At 35.1% G+C, this 13837-nt stretch overlaps 1 protein-coding gene across 1 annotated transcript in view; it reads right to left on the reverse strand.

The window, feature by feature from the left end:
- LOC142335560 (chymotrypsin-2-like) overlaps positions 1-13497 on the reverse strand; it is a 40537-nt gene extending 27040 nt beyond the window's left edge. The window contains exons 1-2 of the mRNA XM_075384098.1: positions 13434-13497; positions 6670-6861 (exon numbers count right to left, since the gene is read on the reverse strand). Of these exons, the coding sequence (XP_075240213.1) occupies positions 6670-6861; positions 13434-13497 (256 nt within the window). The remainder of the gene's footprint in view (positions 1-6669; positions 6862-13433) is intronic.
- Between the last annotated feature and the right edge of the window lie 340 nt (positions 13498-13837).

Genomic DNA, 13837 nt, shown 5'->3' on the forward strand with positions numbered 1-13837 from the left:
TAAACGAAACCCGTGTAGTGCCACGCAATCAAAACTTCATTTCTTGACTTGATTGCAGAAAACTCAGCTTTATCTGTTCGTCAACTTTTGGGTGAAAAAGTTTTAATCAATTGGAAAACATAAAGCAAAGAATTTATGCCTCTATTTGGTTGCAAAAAAATTTAAAAGTTTTTCAGACTTTTACTATAAATTAAAAATTCCTAAGCTTTTTAAAAACTCTCACAACTTAGAAATATCTCAAAATCATTCTAAACGTTATCAATCATTATTTTCCACATTTCTTACCCTATTATTCAAAAAGTCTCAACACCATTCAAAGCTTTAAAACTGCGTTCGGTACTTCTGTACAGTATGCCAGTTCAGTGTCCAAACTGTTCCGCTCAGCTCTCCAACAGAAGGTCCCTTAACAAGCATATGAAGAATATACATAAAATTTTTCCAGATATACCGACTTTCAGCTGTTTTCAGTGTTTCGAGAACGTTAGAAGTCTTCCTACACTGCGTAAGCATTTCTCATCAACAGCCCATTTTAAAAGTCTGCTATACTTGTCGCGTAGGTTTTCAAACAAAACTCGAAAATGGAGAGCACATAAACAATGAGCATGGTCTGCCCATTTTGGACTTGGAAACCCACGAAGTTGATACGTCTAGACCAACAGTCAGTTCATTTAGCAATGGTGTAAACTACTACGAGTTTGAGCCGGCCCAGGGTGATTTAGACATTATGGAATATCTGTTCAAAAACCGGGGCGAAATTTCGAAAACAGTCCAAAAATACACGCACAAGTTTCCACAAAAGGTTCAACTTGTAGTGGAAATGACGCTTCAGAAACCTTTGGATGATGATCAAGAAAAATTGAGCGTGTTTTTCAATACGAATACACGAATCGTATATCATTCAGGGATTTCGGATGAAATTTTTGAAGACTTTGTCGACAACATTGTTTCAAAACTTGTTTCGTTTTCAAGCTACGGAAGTGGTTGGCAGCTACTTTCAATAGACAAAGTTACCCTGAAGCTGGCCAAGTATGTGCCTGTCCGTGGAAGCAGTTTCATACCGTTTCATGAGGAACATCCGCTAAGAAGAGATTCGAACTTGTTAAACGTACACAATGCAAACTATGATAACTGTTTCCTTTACTGCTACACAGCTGGATACCATCTGGTTTACAAAAAAGAAAAATTAGAACCGCCAACACCATGCTTCAGGTCACCCACCAACGTTCTGACGTACAGCAAAGAAAATCCATCAGCAAAGCAACCGAAAGGGGACTTTGAAATGCCAATGAGTCTACAGGACATATCAAAGTTTGAGGAACTCAATGAAGTACAAGTTAATGTGTTCAGGTAAGAACAAATCGTATTATTCTGTTTTTATATATGATTTTATTTTTTTGTAAAAAAAAGCAAAAAAACGAAAAGTTGTTAAAAAAAAGGGGAACAAAAATTTTTCGTTCATCATAACCGTTCTTTACATTTTGCTGTTTAAAAAACCTCACTATCCAGAAAAAGTCTGCGATTTTTTATATTTAAGGTATCAGACGAAGCAATTACTACCATTGAGGCTGTCACGGGGCAAAAATTTCCCATTCGTACTCGATTTGTTGCTCCTACAAAACGAAAAGACATACCACTACGTACTCATTATCAATTTGATGAAACCTGTCGCTAAAATCAACGGTAAAGAGTATCGTGATAGAAATGAGCTGTGCAGGAACTGTTTTCACATTTGTTCGTCAGCGGATGTGCTATTAGCACATCAGAAATCGTGTTTGGAAAATGATTCTCTGCCAATCACGATGCCCGATCCTGCTAACAACAAGTTAAAGTTCGAAAACTACGCCGCGAGGTGGTTTTCACCTTTTGTAGTATACTTGGACTTAGAATCTCTACTTGTGCCTGTAGCAACAGCGAAAAGTAACCCAATGACTTCAAGAACGTGTGCCTTGGAACACCATTTTTGAGTTACTGCTTAATTGTGGTCGAACATAACAACCCTGAACCAATACATTTTGACATTTACACAGGCCCCAATTGTATGAAACGCTTCATCACAAAAATTGAAATACTTGCAAGGTTCCTTTACCATCAGAAAAGGAAATTTCCTAATTTTATTGGAGCCGCCCCTTCGCAAAGTACATTCTCGAGATGTTGGATTTGTGATGTTGCTTTCAACAATGACAACGAAAAAGTGTTAGACCACTGTCATTACAGTGGTCAATTCATCGGTTACGCACACAACGAATGCAACCTCAAGCGCCGAACACTCAACTTCACGCCCGTAATTGCCCACAACATGATGAACTATGACTTACATCACAGCCTCAGAGTCAACAAAAATTGAAGTGATACCGACAAACGACTAAAAATTCATTGCACTAAATTTTGGTGTATTCATTGAAACACGAAAAAGGAAGCGAGATGAAGTAATTGTTTACGAGTACATGCGCTTTATTGACAGTTTCAAGTTTATGCCGTGCAGCCTCGATAAAATTGTACAAACTCTGCCTCACAATAAATTCAGTATTCTTGACAACTTTTACCGAGGCTATACCACTGAGCAACGCAACTTGTTGAAGAAAAAGGGAAGTTTTCCCTACTCGTATGTCAATGACTTCAGAAAACTGAGAGAACTTTCTCTTCCCAGTCTCGAAAACTGGAAAAACAGTTTGAAAGACAATAAAATTGATGTTACCAGTGAGGAACTCAATCAGTTGAATTTTGTCTTCAACGAGTTCAATTGCCAAAGTCTGAAGGAATTCCTGGAGTTATATCTCACTGGCAATGTGCTACAGCTGTCATGCTGGTTCGAGGAGCTGCGTTCTGTGTGCTATGACACATACGGCCTGGAATGTGCACAGTTCTACACAGCTTCAAACCTTTCTGGAAACGCGTTTCTGAAAACCTGCAGGCCCGAAACTGAGCCGTTGACAGACCGACTGATCATTGAAATGGCAGAGAAAATGATACGTGGAGGCCTGTCCTCCGTCTTCAGTTCAAGACTAGAGATTGCAAACAACACCCTACTGCCTAACTTTGATAGCTCAAAGGAAGTCTCATCAATCATTTATATTGATGCTAATAACCTTTACGGGGGAATCATGTTACATTTCCCTCTTCCCCTGAATCAGTTTGAATTGATTGAAGATGTTGCACTAGAAACGATCTTGCAGACCGACGACGAAGGGGATGTTGGTTTCATTGTTGAGGTGGATCTAGCGTACCCTGATGCTCTACATGATGAACATGCAGACTACCCATTGATACCCGACAAGGAACCAATCGATACCCTAGAACTTAGTGACTATCAGACAACTCTTAGAGGCGCTCTAAGTCTAACTTCGTCGAAATCAAGTAAGTTGAGACAGACGTTTCACCCAAAGAAGAACTATGTTGTTCACTACCGGAACCTCAAATTCTATGTTGATAGCGGAATTAAGGTCACCCGAGTTCATCGAGCAGTAAACTTTCATCAATCTAAGTGGTTAGCAAGTTATATTGCACTTAACACACAGAAACGTCAAGAAGCTAGCTCTAAGCTTGATCAGGATTTCTACAAACTTATGTCAAACTCTACTTTTAGCAAGCTATGTGAAAGTTTGAGAAATAGAGTGTCCGTTAAATTTGTTCGCACAGAAGAGGAGCTACTTAAAACAACATCAAAAGGAAATATTTCATCGATAAAAATCATAGATGAGAACCTAACAATTATCACAAAGAAAATGCAATCCATATTATGGAATAAACCAACAATTATTGGAGCCAGCATTCTTGAGCTTTCAAAGCTGTTAATGTTGGATTTTCATTACAACGTAATGAAAAAACAAAGAGAGTGCAGTTTGGTGTATTCAGATACAGAATCATTCGTATACAAAGTTAAAACGAATAGTTTCTATGATGATTTGACGAAAAACTCTACCCTGAAAAAACACTTTGATTTCTCAAACTTCCCCAGCGACCACAAACTCTATGACAAAACGAATGCAAAGGTGGTGCTTAAGTTCAAGGACGAACTTGCAGGAACACCAATAGAAGAATTCTGTGCCCTTAAGCCTAAACTTTACTCGATTGATGCTAGTAATGGTGAAAACAAAATGTCGGCGAAAGGAACTAAAAAATTCGCGCAAGCCAAATTAAATCATGAAATGTTCAAAGAGACATTGGAGACGAGCAACGTAGCGAGACTTGAAAACATCAAAATATCAACACTTAAACATCAACTACAAACTGTGTGCTTGAACAAAATTGCCCTCTGCGCATACGACGACAAAAGATATATAAATACAGACAAAAAAACGACACTGCCCTTCGGACATTTTTTTTTGCGTGATGAATACGTTTCAAAAAAACTGTGTGCCGAAACCGACTGGGAAAACGAATTGAACGAACCCTATAACGTGTTTGAACTTCCTGAAGGAGGGGAGGCCTCAGGCTGGGAAACACCCGATCCAGGTTTTCATCAGCCCTCATACTCTAATGAAGAGTTGAATGATGTTATTGACCTTTCAAATTTATCGGAACAAAGTGATGAGTCTGACCAGGAAATCAATAACCCGTTCATTCTCAATGAAGCTGATGAAAACCCAGATTGCTGCTCTTCAAGCAGTGAGAATGCAACATTAGCCAGCATCAGCAACAAAAAGAAGCAAGCAACATTAAGCAATAACTTATTCAGACAAATAGATAGTGTTGAATCTACTAACTCTTCAGAGGTAACACTCTCTGAAAATGAGGAATCGCCAGTAATCTCGATTAAACGTGCCCGTGCTTATATTGTAGATTCTGACACTGAGTAATTTGTTATTTTTCTTTGTATTAAAATAAGTACTTCTTTTATAGAACGGAAAATTTAAAAATACAAAGATAAATATTAATAATGATATTTTTATACAATTGGTGAGAAGAAAACTTACTTTGAGGAAATTTCCCAGTCCTCCTGTCAGATATTCTTTGCACTTTGCACCGACAAAAGTTTTTCAAATGCTTCTCGAGCTCCTTTTTATAAAAAAAATTTTGCCTGCAGAAAGGGCAAATTTGGTCCAATATTTGCCCCGAAACAAGGGATCGAGAACAGTATAATGGTTCGCTTTCAAGAAATTTGTTGTGCTTTTTATGCTTGGTAAACTGAGGAAGAAAATAAATGGCTTCGTGACATCTTGAACAATATTTTATATATCGGTTTTTGTGATTTTCTGTGAAATGTTTCAATTTTTCTTGAAAATTGTTGAAAGTGAGCTCACAAGTCTCACATTTGTGTCCTGGCATTCTTTTTAATAGCTTCAAGTTTCACTTAGTTCGCTCTGTAGACGCAATACAATTGAGAGGAAATAGGAAATAGTCTCTTCAGAAGGCTCATTTTGGCGATTTAACATTTATCTCAACCTAACAGGCAGAAAAGAATTTATTCCAAACATTTGCCAAGAAACGGTTCAGTTCTAACACCGAGGGCCCTGCTTTATTCCCCTCACCAAATTTATACTTCCAAACTGCTTTCACAACCATACATTTACTTTTATCTTAATTGGAACACTTTTCATACACCGAAGCAAATTAATTTGAAAATCAATAAAACACACCGCACTAATTTAATTTTGTTTTGAGATTCAGTTTCCAAGAGCCCGCTCCGCTTTGATTTAATTCCACATAAAATCCCCCACCGTAAACAAAACTTGACAAGTTTAAACAATCCCCACTTTCGAAAGCTCAATAAAAGTTCAAATTAGGCATAACAGCCCACTCATGCGCGCGGAGGGAAATATACCAAACTCCCCAAATTTATTTCCCAAGAGTTCACATAACATGAACTTACAATCCAAAAGATCGAAGTAGGTAAAACAGTAAGACTCTCAAAGTTTCTTCAAAAGTACAAGAAATCAACTTTTACAAAGTGAGAGTTCTTGTAGGGGGGGGGGGTCCGGACCCCCCCCTCCAGTGACATGGCAGATATGTATACTACTGTCAATTCAATTAAAGGACTTATATGCAAGAAATGAGTTGAAAAACGTAAACAAGGAGGCTCGGAAATATGCGATTGCCTGTCTTTATTTCTAGCTATTCGATTCTCCAATTTTGTTCTTAGTCTGCACGAATGTTTGCCTCAAGAAAAATAAATTTTTGTATAGTCTGCTATAGTTAGGAGATCTCTCGAAAAAGCTAGAGCACCTTTGCTACTGGTTTTTATTTCTGTGGGGTCAGTCTCATGCTGTAGTTGTTGAATTTGAAAAAAATTATAATAGTAGAGTTTCATTTATGAAGAATTTGTCAGCCTAGAGCTTTCAGTTTCTCAAAAAAATGAATATAAAGAACCTTCCTATTATGATATAGCTGTAACTATAGGACTTTGATTAATGATAAATAAATTTCTTTTAAGATAAATTTGTTATAATAGAATTTTCGTCAAGGATAAAGTTTTAGACATAAAAATTTCATTAATGAGAAAATTGTAACCATGAAACTTTCCTAAATGGTGAAGTTGTTATCATGGGACTTTTCTTAATGATAAATAATAAAATTGTAACCACAGAACTATCTTTTTAAGAAAAAGTTGAAGTCATAGAACCTTCTTATTACGATTAAGTTGTAGTCATAGAACTTTCGTTAATGATAATGTTGTAATCCTTAAAAGGAAAGTTCTAGAATATGATTTTTTGGTCTACTCGGGTACATTACCATTAATCTCTGCCAAGCAATGGGCTGCTGTCACCACCCACTCGTTACTAATTAGGGCTCCACCACAAAACCCTTCATTCACAGTCCCATGAGCCGGAATTTGGATTCGGACAAAAAACCCTCTCGGGTTGCTCCTCGCCCCATTCACAATTAGTGACGTCACACTGTGAAGAAGAGCAGGATTCGTATTCACTGATTACAAGCTCATTTCTTCCTCCCGAGACTTTTCTTCATATAAGCAGTCTCATTAAATAGCAGCGCAATATTGAACAAACCATTAATATAAGTGGAAAAATGGCACTAATTTTTCTTGTCTGAGTAGTAATGCGTTCTGAGTAGTACTAAGTAAGCGTACTGTAGTAAATACAGGGGGGGGGGGGGGGGGGGGGGTCACATATTTATTATTTGTAAAAGAAAGCTAAGGAATATTTTACAAATACACCCCCCCCCCCCTTACCACAGAATTTAATACAGTACGCACCTACATTTACTACACGCGGGTCATTTAACATCGCAATGTTGCACATACACTATTATTTATCGTAAAATGACTTTCCAAAAAATAGCGGATCTATTCTGTTCCCCCCCCCCCCCCCCCCCCCAGATTAGTGACCATAAATCTTTTATGACCCCCACGCGCACGTGCTATTTTTTTACATAGTAAATTGCCATATAACAACATATAATTTGTAACCGGGTGCGTAAAACACACTGGGGAGGCCGGCACAGAATAGATCCAAAATAACTTTCACATGGTCATACGAGAGGAAAGCGGTTTATCAGAGAATTTATCATTTAGGTTTTAAAATACAAGTTCATTTTTTGGCTTCTATGAAAAGCTGCAATCTTAGAACTTTCATTAAAATGCAAATTTTAATCGAAATCCCGAAAAAGGATAAAGTAGAGCGCAAAAAATTGTTTCAAGAAATAGAGAGAGAGAGAGAGAGAGAGAGAGAGAGAGAAACAGAGAAAATGTGAAAATCTTATTTTTCAGTGGTCCGGTTTATGTTATAAAGCTGTAAAAATAGAAATTCACATTATGATAAAGTTGTAAGCCTACCAAATTAAGGAAACTTTTTTCATTCATGACATTAAAGATCCAGCTCCTTGATAACTAAACTCCCATTGAAATGAAACCTGGAACATCCTGAGATTTTTGGAAAAACTTAAGATGCCTTAGCAGAATCTTGCTAAGCTAACTTTTCATGATATTTTTTCGAATGTCTTGATAAAATCTTGGTAAACAATCCTAGTTCGGAACCTTATTTCTTGGATTTCTTGGCACATATGCACTGATCTGGAAATTTTTGTACATATCATGATTGTTTCTTGCCAAGCGTCTTAATTAGACCGTATTAAGAGATTTCATCTATATTTCCATTTGTCTGCTCATTGTCAAAATTTGAAAAAAAAAAAATAAATTCAATGAAAAATATGTCTAGATTATTATGCTAAGTTAAACTTTTATTTTCTCAGTTTTTACAAAAGTCCATCTGCTTTAAAAGGTTGTTGGAAGGTTGCTGAGAGAAATTAAGGTCGTTTAGAGAAATTAACCTTGACTCGAAAGGTCGACTGGCTCAGCGTGTACTTGGCTAGAGAAGAAGGGCCTTGAAGAACAAGTAAGAGCAAGAGAATGGGTCTAAGAAATGCGTAGTTGGTGAAATGCTCTGATAGCTTAAGACCAGTTTGTGTATTAATTAGCACATTAGGCGTGCAGGTAAGAGATGATGGTGGTTCGAATCAAGTACTGGCGCAATTTCACAGTAGTTGCACCTGTTTAGAGACCTCCTAAGAAAGGTGCCCTTTATGTAATTTTAACTTGAAATCAGTTGTATCGTTTTTGTTCTAAATTTTGTGAGTTTGGGCAAAAATTTTGTGGTTTTGTTGCATTCACGGCGAAGAGCCTTGAACTGCAGCAAATTGTTTCCATGCTCTCAACAATTTCAACCTATTTTTTTTTACCTCGATTAACTAGATAATTTAGAGCCGTGAATCTATAGCGAGAAATATGAGTTTGACCGCTTAATTATTTTTTTTCACCACGTTCATCTCATTCACCTTAACTTTTGGCAAATTTTCAATATTACCGTTAATGGAGATTTGTTTCATTTCTGCCTCTCACCAGTTTTATCTGAAGACTCGGAATTTTGTTATTTGTTTTCAGCGGACAATCATTTGGGTTTTATCGCAGTGAAATAAAGGTCAAAAGTGGAGGTGTTACCCAATGAGGTCAAACGTTAATGACATCTAGCTTATCATTGCCTAATACGTAAACACTACCTTAACTGCCCTAAAATGTAGAGAAATTATGCAATTTTTGGCAGTGACTCATTGGTCCGAGAGTAGGGAGGAAGAAAACATTCCTCGGGGGCCAGCCTGTAGAGAGTAAACTGTTGCAATTGAAAAGAAAGCAAATTGAAATTTCAACAAAGCTAACAATCTGGAATTTCATTCCTATTTGAAGTAAATTTCTCTAGAAAGATATTTCAAAGCAACGTTTATAAAACCAGCTAATCGATGAACGAAGTCATAAGGTGATCAATCATTCAATCAATCAAATAAACACACAAAGATGTCGAGCTTTGAAATTTGTTTTTAGATTGCCTCAGTAAAATTGTTTACTCAACATTAAGATTTTAATAAGTTCATTGGTATTTCTTTACAATCTAATGAAGAATGAGAAAGTAAGAGAAAACAATGAGGCTCGTTAATGTGCGTTCATGATGTTCCGACCCGAGCTGATCTACATCTTTACCTTAATTCTCAACCAAATGAAGAGATAACCAAAGTAAATGTTTGAGTTTATAAAAATTGTTACACAAGCAAACTACTAATTGAATTACATAATGCCATGCCTCATTATAGCGCTCACCAATCAGCCAATAAAAAGACTACGAGAAAAAAAACAAACAAAATAAAATGCAATCAGATAAAACTTTAACTGCACAAAATTTCTTTTATCTTAACTATAAAGCAGATGGGACTTTTTTTGAGACTAGGTAAAAAGTAAGAAAAAACAATGAAGCGAAATTCAGAAATCTATCAACAAATCTTAAATCAAATGATTCAAACGTCTTAAAAATCATAAGCTTTGAAAAAATAACTTTCGATAAATTTACTAACGAATCATTACGAAAGTGATAGGACCTGTCGTTGGTCAGACAAAACAAAAAAAACGGACTAAAGAGGCAGAAAAAAAAAAGAAAATACAAACAATCTGCGAAACACAAGTTATTGAAGCCATTAAAATCATTAAATATCATCCGATTTTTTTTATTGCAAATGTTATCTATAATAATTGAGCTAAAATTATACTGAGCTATTAACTAAGTTCACTTTGGCCTCATTTGAAAATAATTGGCTTCTGTTATTACACAAGAGAAGAGAAAAAAGAAACACAAACATTGACCAATCACAAAACATTCATGAAAACGCATATTGTCCCAAAAACAAACATCAGTTAGCAAATGATTTTAAAGGAAGTTCATTTTTTGAGTTAAAAGAAGTCGATGTGACCTCTCATCAATGAGAACAAGTTACAAGTTGACGAAAAGAACAACAAAATTTGAAAAAAAATTTGAGAACGATTTATATCATAAATTTAAGACTATTAGCTATGAACTGATTGCGTATTGTAACACCATTCAATCAATCTTCAATTAGAACCTTATAAGACCTCTCAGCATTTTATGACTACATAAAGAACATAAAAAAACAACGAAACAACAGGAAAAATTGTCCAAACCATTAAAAAATAGACATGTCGGTAAAAATGTTTCTTTTTACAATTTTTCTTATCTCTGAGAAAACCCGTAGTATCAACGCCCTTAAGTTCGATACATTTCGATGGAAGTCAATAAATACGCTACATTATGCCTCAATGGGAATAAAAAGCTTTTTGTTGTTCACCAGTCATTAATCGGACATCAGAATAAGTTTTATGACTACGAAAACAATAACAAATCCAGGAAAAAAACACACAAATCAGTAGAAAAGTGTGAGACCAAAGTGTCAAAGCCATTTAATCCATAAACTTTTCTCTGCAAACTCTATCCATGATTTTATTCAAGCAACGTTCAGGCAACTTCTTTTCTGAGCCAATGGGAGATATCAATACTTGTAAAATATGATAAGATTTCAAACAAAATTATGAAGAAAATATCCAAAAAATTTAAAAAAAGATATGAAAACTTGTCGCATCGGAGTCACCAAACCAATATTAGAAGATAAAAATGCTAACCAGGTTGATTGCGGTTGCCGTAGAAAAGAGAAGGTTCCTGTCACTACTGATATTGATTAACAGTTCACAAAACTAAGTTTAAGATCTGTTGACAATAATAAAAAAATTTTCGAAAAATTGTTTTCAAAGTCTTAACAGCCATTAGTTGTCCACCCAAAGCACTAGATAGTTTCAATTAACCCTCTTTAGGAAGACTATTGCACGGTTATCACTCAGAGTTGAAGCCAAAAATATATGAGCGATTCCTTGAAAGCTAAAATTCTGTTCAATTGGCATCATTGGACTGTAAATGATTCTTCTCTTTAACCTCGATATGAAAGGTGACTATTTTCTAAGTCACTTAAAAACCAAAATTTTAAAAAAATTTTCTAAAAAAGTAGCTCTCAAATAGAATTCGATTTAGGGAAATAATATTCGCTATAAGACTAGAACAAGTCTTTTAATCGCTTTTCGTCTACTAGGAACACCGAATTGATGCATTTTGTAACGTGAAATTAAAATTTGAATTATAGTTTTTAGAGAAAAAATGTTAATTTGAACAAAAATTGCGGTAAAGGTGAACAAATGTGAACCAAATACCCCGTGTTATTATGAAACTTTAAACCTCGGTAAATCGTCGAAAAAAAATGCGAAATTTTAAAATTTTATTTTATTTTATAATATCTTAACCATAAAGCAGATGGGATTTTTTTTGAGACAACAATTAAGAAAAAACAATAAGGCGAATTTCAAAAATCTATGAACAAATTTTAAATCAAATGTTTCAAACGTCTTAAAAATCATAAGCTTTAACTCTCGATAAACTTACTAAAAAGTCATCACAAAACTGATAGGACGTGTCATTGATTGGACTAAGCCAAAAAAACCGACTAGGGAGTCAGAAAAACTAAAAAAATTCAAACAATCTGCGTAAACACAAGTTATTGAAGCCATTAAAGTCATTAGCTATTATCCGATTTTTTTTTATTTCAAATGTTATCAATAATAATTGAGCCAAAAGTATACTGAACAATTAAATAAGTTCACTTTGGCCCCATTTGAAAATAATTGGGTTCTATTGTTACGCAAATTTGGTAAAAGAAGAGAAAAAGAAACACAAATATTGACCACTCACAAAACATTCATGAAATTGCATATTGTTCCACAGACATAACATCAGTTGGGAAATGATATCAATAGGAAGTACATTTTCTGAATTACAATAAATCGATGGGACCTGTCAACGAAGAGAATAAGTAACAAGTTGACGAAAAGAACAACAAAGTCTGAAAAAAATTGAGAACGACAAATATCATAGACTATAAGACCAATTGCTATGAACTGATTGCGTAGTTTAATAGCATTCAATCAATCTTCAATTAGAAGCTTATGAGACCTCTCAGCATTTTACTACTACATAAAGAAGTTGAAAAAGCTGCAAACTAAAAAAAATGCGGAAAAAGTGTCGAAAAAGTATCGAAAAATTTCAAAAAAATGTATGAAAACTTGTCGCACCGGAGTCATGAAAACAAAATTTGAGTACAAAACCACTAACCATGTTAATCACGGTTGCCGCAGGAAAAAGAGGGGTCCTGTCACTACTGAGATTAATTAAGAGTTCACAAAACTAAGTTTAAGATCTGTTGACATTCAATTTTTTTTTTTCGAATATCCCGTGTTCATATGAAACTTTAAACCTCGGTAACTCGTCAAAAGAAATGAGAAATTCAAAAAAATCTTCTCAATTTCGTTTTCTAATGATACCACTCACATTTCTCTACGGTTAATATATCGATCAGCCGAAAATGTCTGATCAAAAAAACCATTTGAGCATATAGTTCCTTCCCCCACAAGTGGGGTCGGAACAAAAAAGAAAGAAATAAAGTAAGAAAAATGGATAGAAAAAAGAAATGAGAAAAAACGCAGAAAAGGAAGAAAGTAAGTAAGAAAGAAAGAAAGAAAGAAAGAGGGAAAGAAAGAAAGAAAGACACAAAAAAAGATTATAGGAAAGAAAAAAAAACAAAGAAAGAACTAGAGAAAAAAGAAAAAAGAAAGAAAAAGAAAAGAGAAAGACAGAAAGAAAAAAGAAAAAATAGAGAAAGAAAGGAGTACACACACACACAGAGAGAAAGAGAGAGAGTGAGAGAGAGAAAGAGAGGGAGCGAGAGGGAGGGAGGGAGAGAGAGAAAGAGAGAGAGAGAGAGAGAGAGAGAGAGAGAGAGAGAGAGAGCGAGAGCGAGAAAATGTGAGAGAGAGAGAGAGAGAGAGAAAAGAGAAACGCATGCGCTTTTTAAGAAAAATTGAAACCATAAAATAAATAGGAAAAAGATGCGGTGAATTCAAAGTGAAAGCGCCATAAATTAAATAATTGCGATCAAGTAATAAACTCGGGACTTTTTTGACTTACGTGATCTCCTTTTGAAAAGTGGACAGAGATGTATCTCGGCTTGTTTTTAATGAGTAATATTATACTCGAGCAACTAGATTAAAAACATGTATCTGTTTTTGGTCTCAGTTTTCTCATTTTTTTGGAAACGGAATTTACACATTACTAGTTCTGGTTCCTTGAAGTATATTGACGTCATATCAGATTTCAAATCGCCTTCCATGTTAAAATCTGTCCGTTCAATTTATATAAAAAAAAACATTTTTGTGAACTATGCTAACCTAAAATTACTAAAATTATTATATACAAAAATTTTAGCTGAGCCGAAATTGCTCCAAGGGATATAGCCAGTTTGTTTTTAAACTTCTTTCGATCTTCGTGGGTCATATTGCGTCATCACGGAAAATGCACACATAAATAAGAAAGATTTCGGAGCAAATATGAGAGTTATTAAGTAGCAATGTTTTTCTGATGGCATCATGAATGAGGTTTAATATAATAACATTTTCTATTATTTTGAACAGGCATTGAGAGAGAGAGAGAGAGCTCTACCAAGGTTGAGG

Source organism: Convolutriloba macropyga, chromosome 2, assembly GCF_964194025.1.
Source record: "Convolutriloba macropyga chromosome 2, txConMacr16.3, whole genome shotgun sequence".
Lineage (NCBI taxonomy): Eukaryota > Metazoa > Xenacoelomorpha > Acoela > Convolutidae > Convolutriloba > Convolutriloba macropyga.